General features: G+C 39.6%; 1 protein-coding gene across 9 annotated transcripts in view; it reads left to right on the top strand.

Moving 5' to 3' along the window:
• The window catches only part of TNIK (TRAF2 and NCK interacting kinase), a 384,684-nt gene that overhangs the window by 244,036 nt on the left and 120,663 nt on the right, over window positions 1–19,985 (top strand). For all 9 annotated transcript variants that reach the window (XM_034998906.1, XM_034998896.1, XM_034998868.1 and 6 more), the window contains exons 4-5: window positions 2,498–2,623; window positions 17,990–18,100. In XM_034998906.1, the coding sequence (XP_034854797.1) occupies window positions 2,498–2,623; window positions 17,990–18,100 (237 nt within the window). The remainder of the gene's footprint in view (window positions 1–2,497; window positions 2,624–17,989; window positions 18,101–19,985) is intronic.

The raw sequence follows: 19,985 nt of genomic DNA, 5'->3' as shown, positions 1-19,985 counted from the left end.
AAAGTGATGGAGAGCACGCTGCCTTCATTCTGATCTCTGATACTGTTTATTTTGGATTTAAATATATATTGAATTATACTGCTACTTAACTGTTTCATAAAGCCTCATTTTCTTAATAGTACAGTAAACTTTTTAAAGACCCCCCTCCCCCCGCCATGGATTCTCCCACATCACCCTCCATCCTGTTGAGAACCTAGGAGGCCCGCAGGAATGCTTGTAGAAGCAACTTGTCACTAAGAATGACTGAAGGTGATACTGGCAGGCTGCCGTGGGAGAGGGAGGGGTGTTTTATTGTCTCATGTAGTTGCCTCTTTAGTGGAAGCAGCTATCGATACCAGGCTGCCCACAGAAACCCTCAGGTCTGTTTTCTCCCCTTCTGTTTAGGCTTCCCTAACATACATCTGCTCACATCCCACATTCATCCACAGTTATTTGGCCCCACATGGTATTTGGGCCCACTGAGATCCATAGCTCAGTATGCACCATAGTAAGACATCTGAGGCGTGCTACGGGGACCCTTCGCCAAGTGGAAGGTCTGTGAAGGTCAGTCTCTCCCCAGGCCAACAGCGAAGGCGTAGGTAGTTTCTGATAGCTGCAGGGTAGTTTCTGATAGGGGCAGGTCAGCAGTATGCCATCTCCTCCCTCAGCCACCATCCCGGCCCCTCCCTCCTAGACTCCCCTCCTCACCTTGAGGGCCACACACTTCTCCTCAGCTCAGTGCCTCTCCCCAATCTTATATTCTATTTTGAGATCGCCTAGTCTTCTATTTTGTTAAGCCATGTGATGTGTAACATGTTTCGTTCTCCTAGGTTGGCAAATCTCCATAGTTTTTCACTAAAACTTATTTTTGCATGGTCAGGAAATGTCAGCATTTCACCATTCTTCTCATCTCATTCTTACTATTTCTTTTCAAGCCCCACTAATGCTGCTGTAAGCAGCTCACCCTTTGCAGGTGTTCATTCTTTCATTCATGTTTCTTCACAGGCACTTTGCCTGGGGCGGGGCGTGTTACAAGGAGCAAAAGCAGGCACCATTCTTGTGTTTACAGTTATTATGGACTGATGGTCAGTCCATATTATGGACTGATAATCAAATGGTCAGAGGGATAAATGTGGAAAGGTGCTACAAAGGGAGACACCCGTGATGATCCACGAGGCTTGAACCAAGTCAGACAGATCAGGGAGCTTTGCTGGGGAAGGGACTCTGGAACAGAGACCTGAAGGCAGAGGAGGGCTTACAATCCATGGAGAAGAGAGTCAAGTAAAACAGGAATTATGACACATCTCCATACCGGGCCCAACAAGTATGGCGGGCGTGTGAAGTGTAGGGGTTGGATAAGATATAGTGGCGGGGAGAGGGGGGAGGTGGGGACTTGACATGGCCTGAGAGAATTAGGGAAGACATCCTGAGGGGGGTCATATAAACTCAATAGGAATAATGAGTAAAAATTATGTGAAGATGAGGAAGGGGAAAGAAGACATCTCATGGAAGACCACAGAAGGGCACAACATTGTAGACACTGAAGTGAGGCTGAGCAGCTCAAGGTGCAAGGGGACAGACAGGGACACAGCATGGGCAGCCTTTCAGGTAAAGGTGATATAACAACCTACATGCAGAGATCATTGTTACTACTGCTGCATCTAAAACAACTCTCCTGGGATGGAATTTTTTTCCACCAATCTCAGAAATAAAATACTAGCTTACAGTCCAGCTAATGTGTACATTATCAAAATAAAATTATGGGAGAACACATGCACACTCCGCTGGTAGTGCCAGGGCTTCCAAAAGTGGCCCAAGTTGATGGACTCCAAATTGAAATTCAGAATGAATGAGACCTGAACATCAGGAAACTTAGTCTGTAGGAAAGTTACCTCTTTTCACATCCATGGCACTACCACATTCCCCCTTTCTTTTTATGTTTAGTTTCCTGAAGGTGAGATGAGTACTCCTGTTTTGTGAACTTCTCAGATCCAGGGAACTACCCTCGCTCCCTTTCCCATCTGACTTTCATCATCTTCAGTCAGTGACTTCAATAAAAGTAGGCTTCAAAGAAAATGAATCTAACAAATTTTAAATCTCAGAGCCTGTATTTTTTTTTCTTTCCCCAATCTTTCCTATAGTAGATATGATCAGTTGTAGGTAGTCAGTGGACATAGTTCCTAGAAGCCGAGAGTAAATTTTATCTCAATAGTCTGTCTACCTTGATCTTTTCCAGGTGAAAGGATGAGATCTTTTTTTTCTAGCAGGTTGCATGCTATGCCTGTTTGCTGTACAAACAGAAGACCCTCTTAGATTGCCAATTTGTTGTCTTGTAATTTTTTTCTTTGTAGTCAAGAGAGAAAGTCAAGTTACATAATAATTATGCTTCTTTATCACCACAGAAGAAAGAACTTAAGGAAGAATTTATTACATAGTTGATATAGATGGTGATAAAAAACAGAATCCCACTAAAGACAATAGATTTTCATGACAAAAGAATATTTTTATTCCAATACAGGATGAAGAGGAAGAAATCAAACAAGAAATTAACATGTTGAAGAAATATTCTCATCACCGGAATATTGCTACATACTATGGTGCTTTTATCAAAAAGAACCCACCAGGCATGGATGACCAACTTTGGGTATGTAGTGCTATCCAAATTTGTTTCTTACATGAGGAACAACCAGGGCCAAATGGTTCATTTCTCTATCCTCATGTTGGATTAATTCACTCCTTCTTTGAAACTCTTAGCCCCCTGATTTCCGTAACATTGTGTTTTCAAAGTTCTTTCCCATTTCACTAATACCTCTCCATCTTTTAAGTATCTTGTTTTTTAAGATTTTATTTATTTACTTAGAGACAGAGAAAGAGAGTTCATGTATGGACAAGTTGGGGGAGGGGCAGAGGGAGAAGGAGAGAGAGAATCTTAGGCAGACCCCACGCTGAGCATGGAGGCTGACATGGGACTTGATCTCATGACCCTGAGATCATGACCTGAGCCAAAACCAAGGGTCAGACATCTAACAGACTGAGCCACCTAGGCGCCCCTCCATCTTTTAAGTATCTTTATTTTTTATCCCTTAATGTGGACCATCCCTAGAGCAAGTTGTTAAGGTCTCTGGTTTTTCCACTAGTTACTACATTTATTGAGTTTTTATTGTATTTTAGGCATCATGCTATTTGCTTTTTGTGTATTATATCATTTATTCCAGCTCTTTGAGGGAGACATTATTATTTCTCATTTCTTAGATGACAAAACTTGGGCTTACAAAGATGGTAAGTAAATTGCCCTAAGGTCTTTGTAGCTAGAAATGGCAGAGCAATGATCTAACCAAGCTCTTGGAGTCTTTTTCCTTGCCTATAACTAATGTGTGGATGACTAAAATTTAAATTCCAAGTCTGTAAGTGAAATACCTGACCCAGTCTGATACTGGGTCCCCGTCCTGTATCTTTGACAGTCTGTTCCACTGAAAGTAGATTCAGTATGTCTGATACCAAAACCACTACTCCCCTCCCTTCCCTGCTCAGATTGCTCTTCTTCTCATCTTCCTGATTACTGTCCATGAAACTTTTATTTATTCTTAGGCCCTCAGTCCATTCAGTGGAAGCTTAGATTTTGCAGTGGACTTCTACTTGATCTATCCATCTCTCTCTTTCTTGAATCTCTGTTCATCCCATATGTTGCTGTTGGATTAATTACTCTAAAAAATACCCTTTTAACCACTTATCATCTTATTCATTTTCTAGAGTTCTTAATATGTGTCTGGCACAGAAAATTTATTTAATTAGAGCTTACTATATGCCAAATTATATACTAAATTGTGTGGATCCCATGACTACTGTTTCATGGATAATTTATCAAAGAATCTCAGTCTACTGTCTTAATGCAAAAGACATGTGTGGTCCAGCTGAGAAGGTAAAACATACACAGTGAACCAGAGTTGGTGACCAAAAAGAATATAATAATGTTAGCTCAGAAAAATAACAAGATTTTCATGTCATTTGATAATTGACTACTACAATCTTTGGTAGTGAAAAGAGCTGCTGGTTATTTTTTTCCCTATAAGTCCCATCTTTAAATTTAAAATTTTAAAAAGTACTTTTGGGTAAATAAACCCTCTTTGTATGATCACATTGATTTTATATATTTTTATGTGATTTCTGAAAGAGTTATAGTAAGATTTTAATCATGGCCTCTTAAATGTAGATATAAATGTGAAAATTAAAAATGTAAAAGTAGTAGGAGAAAATAGAGGTAACCATATAATACTAAAGAAAGATATATGAGGGCATATATGCAAGAGCATATCCACAAAACAGAATTTTGATGAACTTGCCTGTATACATTTCCTAACATTTCCCATTACAAAAAAAACATAATAAACAAAGTAAAAATGCAAATAACTGATTTAGGAAAAAATATCCATTTGGTATATGATGAGAAAGAATTTAGTAGCCTTTAGAAATGGAGAGTTTTTATAAATCAATAGTAAAATATGAAACTAAGAGAAAGATTGAGTTAAGAACAAGACAACGATTAAAGAAGTAAGAAATATCAATTACCTGTAAAGATGTTCTTAAAATAGAATCATACCAACAACATAAATGCAAAAGAAAACAAAAATTAAATACCCTTTTTTTAGCTTGTAGATTGGCAAAGATTTTTTTTTAAATGATTTACCCAGAATGGACACTCACACCCACTGCTTATGGAAATGAAGGTTGGAGGTTGGTACTCTATCTTTACTCAAGGGCAATTAGAATACAAATGGATAAACATGCTCTCTCTCTCTCTCTCTCTCTGTGTCTCTCTCTCTGTCTCTCTCTCTCCCACACACACCCACACATACACACACATATATATAAATAAATATTTGGGTAACTACATAAAGATGTATGCAGAAGTTAACCAATAAGGAATTGCTTAAAGTAAATCCATTAAAGGACACTATGAAAGGACACATCAGCTAGTTAAAATGCTGTAGATTTATATTTACAATGGACAAACAATTAACTATTATAATGGGGTTTAGATTAGATAAAGCACATTTTCATTTTTGTCAAAAAAAGGAAGACAAAGAAAAAATGTATCTATCCATCTATATATATAAATGGTGGGGATATCTAGAATAATATACCAATGGAGTTGAAGATATTTGTATCTGGGTAGTCATTTCAGGAATTTAATTTTTGAAACCTTTTTTCTTTTTTAGGTCTGCTTTTTTTTTCTTCTAAACTTTCTCTTAACTTGACTATCAGAGCCACTTCTGTTCCTTCTTTTTTTAATTGCTTTTCATGGGGCTGTCTTTGCTTCTCATGGATAGTCAGCTCTCTGAGTACAAAGATTGTGTTGTTTGCATCTCAGTGTCTGGGCATATGATGCTGACAAAATAGTTGGTCGATAAAGGAAAGTGATTATCATTCCCACAAACTTGGTTGCTAATATTGTTGGTGCAAAGCAGATTGCTACAGGTACCTGGAGAGCTCATTTTACCTGTGACCTATAGGTTCAACAGAAATGATGAGAGGACACAAGTTGGAATATCTCTGTGTTCCTAAAGGACTTCTATGTCATCAAGAATCTAGCTTTTCAACAATGACCCCATATTGCCATAAACTTCAGCAGATAAGAAGTGGAGAATGATAGCTGTTCTAGTGCTATCTGGAGAGAGGTGTTTGGTTTGGTCAGGGGCACGGTTCCCAATTAAAAGAAAGCATTAATGTAGCTTTGGAACCACCACCTTCAGGAATCACCTGCAGGAATACAAGCTGAGTTACACCCAACTATTAATATCATTTCTTTTGTGAGATGGGCCAGATCGGGTCATCGGTTTTCTTGTGAGAGTGAGTTGTTAAAATCTGGGTATTTATTTGGAAATCATTGGCTGAAGGAAAGAGAGGAGTGGTCAAGCAGGGATTGACTGGTTTTTACCCTTTTCCTAATGCTGCCATTTTTTAAGTTGGAAGGAAAATTAGTTGTCTTTTATTTTGCTGGGTTCCCATTAAGTTAATTGACTTTCCCAGGACCTCAAAGCTCATTAATGGATGAATGCAGAGCCAAAATACAGGCATCCTGAATTGTGACAATTTAGCTTGGCCTGAAGTTCTGTGAAAGGCACTAGAAGTTTGGTTTTTGTGTTTTTTTAATAAGCGAAACCTATAGTCCATTTTCCAATTGGCACTGGGAGAAAGCAGCATGCCTATTCGCATCTGCATGGTGTGAACAGGAGCTTTTATACTCTTGGGAACCAGTTGCTGCCCACCAGTTCTCACCCTGGCCAGTTGCTCCTCCCCTGAAGACCGCTGTGGTTGCTGGGAATCGAGAATCTGCATGTGTATATATTCACTTATTCATTCACCATCGATCCATTCATTCATCCAACAAATATATATCAAGCTTTTGCTAGGCACAAGGCACTCTTCTGGGCACTTAGGCTATATCAGTGAACAAAACTGAAGAAAGCCCCTACTTACCTGTAGCTTACATTCCTACTACAGACCACAGACAGTAACCATAATTAGTAAGAAAACTGCAGAGGATGCTGGAAGCTGACCAGTGCCTCGTAGAGCAGAGCAAGGTTAATAGGGCTGCAACCAGGGGAAGCCCCATTGTAGATAACTCGAGGAAGGGCATTCCAAGCCTGGTGTTTTCCAATAATAACAATGGGAGCAGTGTGACCAGAAACATGGGGAGAAGAGATGTGGGACCAGATCACTCAGAGCCTTACAGACCATGGGAAAGATGTCAGCTTTTACTCTGAGTGAGGTGAAGGGCCACTGGAGGGTGTTGAATATGGAGGGATGGAAACTGATCCACATAGGTAAGGGGTTCCTCTCATTGCTCGGTTGAGATTAGACCAGATGGGGGCCAGAGCAGAAGCAAGGAGGCCAGTTAGGAGACTGTTTTAGCAAGCTAATCCCCTTCCTGAAGTTGGCAAAGGGAGATCTGCAAGTAGTGATCCCTCCCAAACCGAGGCCCCATGGGAGGACCCGGGCCTTCACATTCCATTTTCCCATCTGCAATTAAATATTACAGGCCCCACGTTCTGCTTGGAAGACACAGGACCTAGCATTTATCTGTTGGTGCTCCTGCAGAGGACTGTTCTGCCCATGCCCATGTCCCTAATCATCCGTTACCTTCTGTGTCACTGGAGATGAAAATATGAAGCCATGAAATGCTCCTGAGGGCAAGAGCATCTTCTTTTTCTAGTTGTGCTCTTTCTATTTGACAACAAACTAAGGGGGAACTTGGAAAAATAAAGGCAGAATTGAAACATAATAATTAGGAAATTAATACCAGATTACAATATTGGTGGGAACTTGATTATAGAATATGATAGTGTGTAGTTATTCCAAGGCCTCTGACTCACTGAATTTGAGCCATTCCCTGTTAATAATAACAATAAAAAGTGATACTTATTGCTTGCTTATCACATGCCAAGTATTGTGGGGGGGTTTTTTTGTTTGTTTGTTTGTTTGTTTTTTTGCCTTGTCATAGTATTTCATTAGATCTTTACAACCACTCTACAAATTGGATATTATCATTATCCCACTTTACAGATAAGGAAATTTGGCTCAGAGAAGTTAAGAAATCTGCCCAGGGTCTCCCAGCTGGTGGGGGATAAAGCCAGTGTGTTAGCCAACCCCAGGCTGACCGATGCTAGAATCGAGCTCCTGAGTTCTACACTCTTTTTTTTTTAATTTGTGAGAAATAGTTCTAATACCAAAATTTGGTATTCTAAATAGGATTGAGGCTTTGGGTTTCAATTAGTTTGACTTCACCTTTAACCTTCTTCATTCCTCAGTTCCCCAGTTTTCAAAGAGGGTAGCAGGACCAGTTAGTTACTAATAAGACTGATGCGAAGTCTAGGAAATATGCTTTGAAGAGTACATTAAACCTTCCAGGAATGTTTTAGCAAACAATTGCAAAGGTCACAGATAGTTGACTCTTTGGACTAATGGCATCCTGTTAAGATTACACGTATATAAAAATGTTATTGTGAATTATATAGAGACATAACCTGTAGCCACCCAAAGCAGCGCTTGCTAACATTCATTCCCACTGTTCGGACTACATGAGATATTCCCCAGTTATTTCTTTTGTTGTGACTGGACGTTTTGCACATAGCCTACCAGCCAATACGTGTGCTGTTTTAGGTGTCTGATTGAATTATAATCTGTGCGAATTCTATCGTCTTGTTGTAGAGATAAACTTGTTTAGTACCATCTCTTTGCGGAAATACAACGACTTCTGATAATGGCTAAGTAATTCTACTTTATCAACTGCTGAGGTCCAGAACCGGAAATCAAAAAAGGGAGCTCTTTCAATAAAGATTCTGATCTCTTGGAAACAAGCAGCTCTGTCACACGACATTGCCACCTCATTCCGCCTCGCCTCGCTGGGGAGCAGCTCTCCGTTCTGCTGCATACCATTCAGGCACTGGGAGTGAGGGACAAGAAGCATCCACTAGGCACACCAATTTCTCTGACATTGGAAAGCGAAATCACACATATCTTGCTGTCTCTTCTGATACCACCACCATCACAGGACTAGAATATCTTACAAAAACAATAAATTTTTGACTAGCTTTGGAAATGCAGGGTGGTTATAAGACAGCAGATTACTGTACTGCAAGGCCCCTATAAGCCATTCCTTAGATTGCAACAGTGTAGCCTCGCAGAGGTAAGAGTTAACAAATTATGGGGTATGCACTTTGGGGACAAACATTGTAGCAATGGGCTGAAACCCGACCTGGAATCCAGAGACCTGGGTTCTAGTATTGGCAGAGGCAGCATCTCTGACATTTGGTTTCTTCCTCATAAAAATGGTAACTTAAAGAAAAAAAAAAAGGTAGGGGCACCTGGGTGGCTCATTCGGTTAAGCGTCTGCCTTCGGCTCAGATCATGATCCCAGAGTCCTCAGAGCGAGCCCCACGTCAGGCTCTCTGCTCAACGGGGAGCCTGCTTCTCCCTCTGCCTCTGCCCCCTCCCCCTGCTCATTTTCTCTCTCTCTCTCTCAAATAAATAAAAATCTAAAAAAAAAAAAAAAGCAATGTTAGAGTAGATCTGGGTTTTCAAACTGGCAGCCCAGAGGCTAAATACTGTCCAGGTGAATGTATTTAGTTTGCTTCACATAAGCGGTGGTGTTTTAATTATGCCAACATTAGAAAAAAATCAAATAGTTTCACACAAAAGTCTGGATTCCTTGAAAAGTTTTGAAAAACAGGATGATATGGAAATGCTGGGCCTGAAATCCCCAGTAGCAGCAGGATGTGATAGCTGTTTGGAGAGCATATGCCCACTCCAGTTTGGACCAGAGGTCCCGGCGCTCCCTGTTGGTTTCCACACACGCTCAACTTCATGCATTGACGTTACTTGTCCAGCTCCTGCATAATATCATCTGGGAATGAGATACTGAGGTGTACCCATGAGAGAACTTTTCTGGAATCTACAGTGATCTTGGCCACACTCCCCAAACCTAGGTCGAATATAGTTTACATTTGCTGTGGCATCTTGTCTGACAAAAGATCAGGCCCGCTTGCATTTTTGGTTGTTTTAAGACTTAAATATGAGGTGCTGCAGATAGCATTATTAAAAATTCAAGCCACCTGTAGCTGACTCTTTTGAACAATTTAAAGTTTCTCTTTTTTGAGTTCTATGTGTCAGAAATGAGACTTTCTTTTTCTTTTCTTTCCTTTTTTTTTTCCCTGTCTTGATCAGTATTTGTCACTTATGTAACTAAAGAACTCCCTTCTTCATATATGTAGAACCTAGGTCATTTGTCTGAAAAAGTGACTGAATCTTATTATCTGTGAACAGAAATTTTTGAAAGGCTAACTTTGGTAATTAGAGAAGGCATGCCTAAAATATTAGGAGGAGTGATTGTAAACAGGCTCCCAGAATCAGAGCTGCCCTATCGCATGACCTATAGAGACAGGATATGCTACTTAGGTACAGAGTGAAAGCCATTCCTAATTTAATACATTGCAATAGGGCCTGAGTTCAGCTTTAAAAGAGCCGTTTTTATGAATTGATGGGTGACTCTGCCAAGAATGTACAAATGGTTTCTTCTTTGATTGCAGTGAATTTCATTTGAATTGTGCTTAGACTGCTTTTCACCTTAGCAGAAGGAAGACTTCTGTGTGCCCAAAGTTATTCTGCTATTGGGCTACACAAACCTCCAATTCCTTTTCTAGATGAATTCTGAGCTAAAGTCTGTGTTCCATTTAAGTTGTGCTTCTCAAAATCCTCAACTATCAAGTTGTTTAATCATAAATCCTCTAAGGCTAGTATTTTATTTTCTTGTCCTATTTTTACTCGTCTGAAAGCTTGCTTTCCCATCCCCTCCCCACATTCTTCTCTTTGGGTGTAACATTCTGACGAGCAGAGTCGAACATTTCTTACAGCCTTAAGAAGGTTAGTTTCTGTGAGCGGGTCCCTGGCCAGAATGGACATGTGATGATTTACTCCTAACAGGAAAAATTCTCCAGCAGACCTTGCATACATACTGAGAAATTTGAGCACCAGAAATCAAATACAAGATGCAACTAACTTCCCTCATTCCTTGAATGCTGCATGCTGACTCAGACTCTCTCTCCTTAGACATGGTGACCACTGACTGTTGAGCCTTTCTAGTGGCTTCTTGTGGCTAAAAATACCAGTTGGCTCCGTATATTCAAACTGCCATTGTCATTCTCAAGGTATAAAGTTGTTCGTTATCCAGAAACTATATCAACAAAGTTTGGGACACTTCACGTCCTTGGGACTCAATTTTTTACCTTTGGAAAATTAGAATTTATAGTTCAAGCACTTTTTTTCAAGTCTAAAAATATGATGTAGACGCCAAAGGAATTTTTTTTTTCAAATACATGCTAGTTTAAAAATGAATGCAAAGGACTGTTTAGGTTGCTTTTTCAAATTTGAAATTCCCAACAGTTTTACCTTGCCTTTACATACGTTGATTTAAGTGATAAATGTGTTCAAATGTATGCCTACCAATTTCTGTACTTACCTACGCATTTATTTGATACTGTGGGTCTTTATACTACCTCTGGCAAGTGAGACAGCATTCTGTAACAAAGTACTGGTTTTGTTTACACCTTCATAAATCATGCAGATGAGATCTGTGGCTATTCCTGGCCACACATGATAAAAATATCCTGTGCCTTGCTGATGTTTCTGGACCTTCAAGGTCAATAGGCTGATCCTCTGCAGAGCTGTGAATTCTTGGATGGTTATCTTTCCTACCCTTTTCTTAGAGTGCCCCTTCAACTGCTGGGTTCAAACTTCTCTCATTTTAGACAGACCTTTGCACCTTCGGCCTCCTGCTCCCTCCTCTTCCTCTCCCCTGTGTCTTGCCCCTCCTTTTACTAGAAAAGAGAAGGGATCTGTTAGTAGTCAGTTATTCCTGTGGGTGACTGACTCTTGACATTTGGGGGGAACAAATCAAGGTATTTTTGGCCAGCGCCTGCAGTTTTAAAATATCATAAATCCCTGTTTCTTGTTACAGGAACTTAAAACCAGTTAACTAGCAGATAAACGAATACTGTAGGGACCCCAGAAATCATCCTAAGCTTCTTAAGCTGGCTTTAAGGATAAACCTTTTTAAAATTCCTTCAGAGGTGATTGGGGTTGGAAAGCTCAGGTTAGAAGTGACCACGGCAGGTGACTCCATCCTGAAGGCGCCTCCCGATGAGGACGTGATGAGGAGGTGAGCTTAGGGCTGGCTCAAACAGTGCTTCTGAAATTCCCTCTGGGCCCAGCTGAGACCAAAGAACTTTCACTTAAATATTGCCCCCTGCCCCCACAACTTCTAAGAAAAAACATCTTGCTGGCCAGAAGTAGAAGACAACTGACAAAAATACATGATGAACAACCACGTAAGTTGTGACATATGCTGGAACTCTTTGTTTTTAAAAGTTAACCTCTTTAATTTAGATAGAAATGACTACCATGTCCAAGCAACCCTTTCCCTCTTAATTGGGTTGCACTACACTGTGCTGTTTCTTTCTCTCTCTCTCTTTTTTAAAGATTTTATTTATTTGAGAGAGAGAGAGAACGAGCAGGGGAAGGGGCAGAGGGAGAGGGAGGAGCAGGCTCCCCTCTGAGCAGAGAGCCTGCAGCAGGGCCTCATCCCAGGACCCTGGGATCATGACACTTAACTGACTCAGCCACCCAGGTGCCCCTACTGTGTTGTTTCTTAAATATCTCCTCAGTGGAACGGTTCCAGTTCTAAGTCTAGGTCCAACCCCTGGCCTGCATGAGCTTGGTTCTGTCCTCACCTTCAACCCAGCCGTCCTTCTGTCTTCCTAAGTTACACGTAGGTGTACCCTGTTTTCTGACCCAGTTGTTTAGGTGGTGTTGAGTGAGCATTTCAAATGTACCATTCCTTCTAAACCTCTCCCTCCACCTCTTCAGCCTTCCAAATAAAAAGATTCAACGTCCTGGAATGCACCACTGTTTCTTCTTGCCATGAGATACAAGCCTGAAAAAAGGATATGTATCCTTTGTGCTCTTTTATTAATAGGGGTTTTAGAAACACATGTGGCAATGCCCTTCATAAGCACCTGTCGGGGGCGCCTGGGTGGCTCAGTCGTTAAGCGTCTGCCTTCAGCTCAGGTCATGATCCCAAGGTCCTGGGATCGAGACCCGCATCGGGCTCCCTGCTTGGCGGGAAGCCTGCTTCTCCCTCTCCCACTCCCCCTGCTTGTGTTCCCTCTGTCACTATGTCTCTCTCTGCCAAATAAATAAATAAAACCTTTAAAAAAATATATAAGCACCCGTCAGCCATTTCTTCACCATCCAAGTGAAGTGGATCTTGGGAAGCTATTGACACCCTCTTTCAAGTTGGAAACTCTTCTCCTTGCTTTTTTTTTTTTTTTTAAGTGCAAACAGAGCAATAGATAAAAAGTAATAAATATAGTTTAAGATTTGGGGCTGCTAGGAGTTTTACACTCATGGACACACTTAATGTTCTCATCAAACATTTTATTTTATTTTATTTTATTTTATTTTGCATTTTATAGTGCTGGTGGTGGGGTGCTGAGCCTAGGGTGGTTAGAGAACATGCATGCCCAAGGTCACATAGCTAGTACTTGAGAGAGCACCACGCTTTCAACCCCACTCTACTTACTTAATGACTACATAGACTCTGGAAAAGGCTGCAGACCATAACTAAGCTTCATTTTCAAATAAATAAGGAAAAGGGAATTGAGGGGAAGGAGAATTAATGAAACAGTAGTTGCAAATCACCGAGCCCAGTGCCTGGCACATGGCAAATTCTCAGTAAATGTGAGCAAGTATTGTTGGCCCAGTGTCAACTCTTTGAGAACTTTCTTTTGGGGAGAATATTAATGATCCAATATTTCTTCCTTGTGAGATGGGAAGTTATTGACTTACCGCTGCTGGGCTTGGCATGTTGAGCCCTGTTTCTGTTTATTAATGTGTTGAGGTTACTTGTGGTGAGGGAGGGTCCCTGCTGCATGGTGGCGGTAATTATCAGTGTTGCTATGCGGCCGCAGGAACCAGTTGCTAGCAAATGCTGGTTTCTTCTTTTCTCTTTCTCTCTCTCTCTCTCTTTTTTTTTTAAATCCCATTACATAATTTAACAATCATTTCATTCCGTAGTGAGATGAAAAGAATTTAGCAGCCTTCAGCTGGAGCTGAATAGAGAAGCAAATTATAGAAATCACTGACATTAGTGCCTGTCTAGAGCAGGATTGTTTCCTACTGAATATTTGAAAGTATTTTGTCCAATCTAATTTTAAAAGACTGGAGCCACTGGGCTTCCACTGCTTTCCTTGGGAACTATAATTACGTGGCCTAATAGAGCTCAGTGGTGGGACATATTCTCCAGCTGATAGAGGAGCAATGGAGGCATTCCTAGGAGGTCTGGTCACTGTGTTCTTCAAAATGGGATATAGAAGGGGCACAAGCATATTTTGCTCACTTGAGAAAATATTTTCTTTCCACCCAAGGATGTTCCTTTGGTCTGCCCGGCTGCCATTGAACCATGGTTTGCTACATAATGGGATTTTCTTTAACTCTGTGTTATAGAGAATCCCCCAAATACACAATAGTAAAGAGAACAATATAATGGACACCCATGTGCCCCACACTAGCCCCAGCAACCATTCATCATTGACCAATCCTGCCCCAAACACATGCTCACCCACTTCTTCCCTTCTACTCATCCTCTCACTTTTTCTAAATTCTGATAAAATATATATAACATAACATTTAGCATATTAACCATTTAAAAATATGTCATTCAGTGGCTTTAGGTACATAGTATTGTGCTACTGTTACCACTATCTAGTTACAGAATTTTTCATCACCCCAAAAGGAAACTCTGCACCCATTCAGCACCATTCCTCCCTCCCCCTAGTGCTTGGCAGCCACCCATCTGCTTTATATTTCATAAAAATGGATTTATACAATACATAGCCTTTTTGGTCCTTCTTTCAGTGAGTATAATGTTTTCAAGATTCAACCGAGTTGTGTCAGGCGTCAGTACGTCATTCCTTTCCATAGCAGAATAATACTCTGTTATATGGCTACACCACATTCTGTTTATTCATCTGATAGTGGACATTTTGGTTACTTCCACCTTTTGTCTATTGTGAATAGTGGTGCTTTGAACATTTGGATGCAAGTTTTTGTTTGAATACTTGTTTTCAATTCTTTTGAGTATATGCCTACAAGTGGAATTGTTAGGTCATAATGCAATTCTATGTCAACTTGTTGTGGAACCATCGAACTCTGTGTGACTGCAACATTTTACATTCCCCCCAGCAGTATACGAGGGTTCCAATTTCTCCACATCCTTGCCAACATTTGTTATTTTCTGCCTTAAAAAAAAAATTATAACTATCCTAGTGGGTATAAAGTGGTACCTTACTGTAATTTTGATTTACACTTTCCTTTTTTTAATTTAAATTCAATTAGCCAACATATGGTACATCATTAGTTTCAGATGTAGTGTTCAATAATTTATCAGTTGCCTATAACACCCAGTGCTCATCACATCACGTGCCCTCCTTAATACCCATCACCTGGTTACCCCATTGATTTGTACTCTTCCTAATGACTATTGATGTTAGGCATCAGTCCATGTGATTGTTGGTTATTTGTGTATCTTCTTTGGAGAAATGTCTATTCAAGTCTTTTGCCCATTTTTAAATTATGTTATTTATATGTTTGTTGTTGATCTCTAAGTGTCCTTTATATATTCTGGATACTAGACTCTTATTGGATATATGATTTACAAATACTTTTCCCATTCAGTTGGTTTTCTTTTCACTCTCCCAGTTGTATCCTTTGAGGCACAGAGGTTTTTAATTTTAATGTAACCCACCTTATCTGTTTTTTCTTTTGTTGCCTGTGCTTTAATTGTCATAGCTAAGCAACCATTGCCAAGTCCAAGGTCATGGAGATTTCCCCCAATGTTCTCTCCTCAGAGTTTTATAGTTTTAGCTCTTATATTTAGGTCTCTGATCCATTTTGAGATAATTTTTTGTATGGTGTGAGGTCAGGGTTCAACATTATTCTTTTACATGTGGATATCCAGTTGTCCCGGCGTCATTTATAGAAAAGACCATCATATCATTTTATTCATAGTCATTCAGCATGTTTCACTAAGAGATAAGAATTTTTTTACATAACTACAGTACCATTATCACACTTTTAAAAACCCTCATATTTCCTTAGTATCATCAAATATCTAGTCTGTATTCAAAGCTTTAATTGCCTCAAAAATTTTAAGAGCTTTGGGGAAAAAACTCATATCCAGATAAGTTGCATCCCTTGCAAATTGTTGGTATATCTTTTTAATGTTTTTAAGTCTATAGATATCCCCCCCATCTCCTTTTTTCCTTCTTGCAATTTATTTGTTGAAGCAAGTGGGTCATTTGCCCTGTGGAGTTTCCTGTTCTAGGTTTTCTCGATGTATCCCCATTAGTTAACGTGTTCCTCAGTCCTCTGAATTTTCTGTAATCTGGTAGTTGGAACTAGACGCTTGATCAGAGTCTAGGGTTCTTTTGTTTTTTGTTGTTTGTTTGTTTTTAGCAAGGCTACTTCTTAGGTGATGTTCTTATTCTAATTGAGAGGCAAATACTGTCTGGTCACTTCTTATGTTTTTTATGTTAGCAGCCATTGATAATCAGTGCTTAAATTCATTAGTTTGTCAGGGACTATGAAATAGTGATATTTTAATTCTATTATGTCCTCTTCATTTATTACATGGAATGACTGCATTTTATAAAGAGAAGATCTGCCCCTTTTAATTACTTAACTATCCAGTGCTAAAACTTGTCTAAGAATGTAGTGTAAATTCTTGATTCTTTCCCTCTATTTACCAGTCTCAAAGTAAGCCAATGCCTGTTATATTCTTTTTGAGGGCTGTTTGTTAATGCATTTAGGTAAGTTTAATGTGTTTCAAGCCATAGCAGTTCTTACTCCTATTGATGCTCAAATCCTTCCATCTTTGGCCAGTGAGAACCTCTTCAAGTTGACTCTCGAGTTCTTTCTAACATGACCCATATATGTTCTTTGATAGCTTCCTGACTATCACGTATGATAATTTTACAACTCTTATGCATTTCAATGGGGTCTATTGTGGCACTTCTCAAATTTCCTTACAAAACCTCCTGAGAGGTCTCTTTACTTCTACGGGTACTCTGGAGAAGATGGTAGGGTTTCCCTACCCTTTGTGCAATCGTAAGGCCAGTCAGCAAAGGCATTGGACACTTGTTCATGAAACTCATGTCAGGAGTTTTCCTGAGTTTCTTTGAGGCATACATGGTGTTGATGTTAAAAATGTACATTTGGAACAAAGTCAAAACCATCAATGTGATTTTATAATGGGTCCGTTTGAGTTTTGTTTCTAGTGTCTACTCAGAGATTGATTGCTAGTTATTCTGAATTCTTTTCATATAATTACAAAAAAATGTAAGTATTTAATAATAAGATGCCATTTGTTGAAGACCTTTCTTTCTTTCTTTCTTTCTTTTTTTTTGAAGAAAAGGGAGAAAGTAAAGAAATGGATGTGTTTCCTAAACCTAGAATATGGATGTAAAATCAGATGAATTGCTTTTCCTCTTCTAGTCTCTATTTCTCCATTAAATAAGGGAGAAGATTATGTTCTGCCTATTTGATAAAGTTGGTGAGTGCTGTAATGAGTTTATATTTATAGAGAACTTGAAGCTTTTTGGATGAAAGGTGCTAAATTAAGGCTTATTGTTTATTGAATTTATTTGATGTGTCTAACCTCCTGGGAACATTTGCTGAAAGTTAATTAAAAACAGATAGTCCCCACTCTGACAGCTTACAGTGCCACTTACAAACCAATAGCATGAACAGTGTATACTTTATTGTCCTAGTGTCAGATTGCCTAGAAAACCATAGTTCTTTCAGACAGGGGAATGATCCACTTTTGTAGGAAAGGTAAGATCAATTGCTGGATAAAAACACAGAGATATTCTCAACTACATCTGAACCACCTAGCTGCCCTCATTTTTAAAAGTACTTAGAATATGGGGATTTCCCTCAATTTCCAATTATAACTTTCAGGTTGGAAAATTAAAAATCATCTTTCTTTGGGGCGCCTGGGTGGCTCAGTTGGTTAAGCGACTGCCTTCGGCTCAGGTCATGATCCTGGAGTCCCGGGATCAAGTCCAGCATCGGGCTCCCTGTTCGGCAGGGAGTCTGCTTCTCCCTCTCCCACTCCCCGTTTGTGTTCCCTGTCTCGTTTGTGTTCCCTCTCTCGCTGTGTCTTTCTCTGTCAAATAAATAAATAAAATCTTTAAAAAAAAATCATCTTTCTTTTCCATCACTTTGGAAAGAAATTAAGATATGAGTTTATGTTTTCTACACTGTCTTATGATCACTTCTTCTTTACAGGAGTGGTATTCTAAAACAGCCAACTGGAATGACTTATGCTTTCTTAACTCAGCCCAGCAAAAGCTGTGAAGTATAATTATAATAATGGCATGTTTGCTTCCTTTGCCAGTTGGTGATGGAGTTTTGTGGTGCTGGCTCTGTCACTGACCTGATCAAGAACACAAAAGGTAACACCTTGAAGGAGGAGTGGATCGCATACATCTGCAGGGAGATCTTACGAGTAAGTGACAACACGGAGTATCTTGGGAGGTGTTGAACTTTCCACTGACATTCACAAAAGTATTGCAGATGTTTGTAAAGCATTATTCTAACAGTGATGGTGGTAGTGGTAGTTTTGGGGTCTGCTCGCATGAAGGTGAGAGCCATTCTGAACAGGCCATGTGCGCTCTCATTTGGAGGGCTAACACTGGGTGACTTCCCTTAACAAGGGATTCATTTCCCACGATATTTCCAATTAGAAATCTGATTTTAGAGCATAGAGATAAGGTTTCACTTAGGAAATGAATTTTTTAGAGGTATTTTGATTACTCATTTGAATTTTCCATTTGTGAAAGTTTATGACGAGTTTAAGGGTTGAGTGACATTTACCATTTTAGCATATAGAACCTAGTTTAACTGATTTTAAATTTAAAAAAAAAATTCTTTAAGACTTTGTCAGTTAAATTGATCAGAATAGCTGGATGAGACTAAGTCTGTTTGCCCAGTTTTGCCTACTGATCTCAGTCAGGCAATCTGGACAATAGTGTCATATTTACTGAGCTCAGTTCAGGGAGAAGAAGGTAATTGGTCATATTTTAGTTCAGTCAGACTAGTTTAATTATCTCTTGCTACTGATATGGAGGCTATTGTGTGTTCACTGAGCATTCTTACTAGATGTGCGTGGCAATCTATTTATACGCTCTGCCTTCTTAACCTGAGGGAATAAGTTAAAACTATTTTCATGATGTGTCCAAGATACACTTTTGAGAGACAGATTATGTGCTGTGAATGGATGGAGGGATGGATAGATGGGTGGATGAAAGACATTAAAAATATTCAAACCACGTAAGGCAAAAAAAACAACAACGAACAGAAAGTGAACTTTAAAAATAACATTTATAATAGCATAAAAGTAAAATACTTAGAAATAAACTTACAGAAAGATGTGAATGACTTCGACACTGAAAACTACAAAATATTACTGAGAGAAATTAAAGGAGACCTTAATAAATGGAGGTGTATACCATTTCACAGATAAGAATACTTACTATTGTAAAGATGTGATTTCTCCCTGGTTTGATCCATGGTTTCATTGAACTCCCCATCAAAATCCCTCTAGGTATAGCTGTGGATATTGACAAGCTGAGTTTTCAAACATTATATGGAAATGCAAAGGGCCAAGAATAGCCAAGGCAATCTTGAAGAAGAAGAATACAGCTGGACGATTTATGCTGCCAATTATTGAGACTTATTATAAAGCTACTAAGTAAATAAGACAGAGTGGAATTGTCACAAGATAGACAAATGGCCAGGGGAACAGAATCGAGTCCAGAAACAGACCCACTTCATCTGGACACCTGATTTATAGCAAAAGGAGCACTGCAGGGCATGGGGAAAGGGTGCTTTTATCAGTAAATAGTGCTTGGTCAATTGAAGAGTCATGGGAAAATATGAAACTTGATACCTGCTTTATACCATATCCAAAAATTAATTCCAGCTGGATAAGAGATATAAATGTAAAAGATGCAAAAAATAAAGCTCTTAAGAGCAAACATCGGATAAAACATCCATGGCTTGGGGTGGGCAAAAAGATTTCTGATACAGAACACAAGACAAAATTTGAGCAGGAAACAAGGAGGTATGGTTGCTCCTTTCCTTCACATCTGACATTTATTTTTGAGTGTTGAGGTGCTTTTGTGTAAACTTCATTTGAATTTCTGACTTAGAATTTCACTCATTTAGAGAAAGCACAAAGGGTTATTTAGGCATCCAGACGACCCAGTGGGGCCAAGAATACGTTGGGCCTCCAGGGCTGGTTCTGCAATATACCTTTCTGCTCTGCTGGGGAACCTTGGATGGGGAACCCTGGGGGTCAGCCATGGGCTCTCCAGGGTTCTGAAAGCAGC

This window comes from Mirounga leonina, unplaced genomic scaffold, assembly GCF_011800145.1.
Source record: "Mirounga leonina isolate KUSES-001 unplaced genomic scaffold, KU_Mleo_1.0 Mir_115, whole genome shotgun sequence".
Taxonomy (NCBI): domain Eukaryota; kingdom Metazoa; phylum Chordata; class Mammalia; order Carnivora; family Phocidae; genus Mirounga; species Mirounga leonina.
This window is presented reverse-complemented; position numbering and strand designations above follow the sequence as displayed.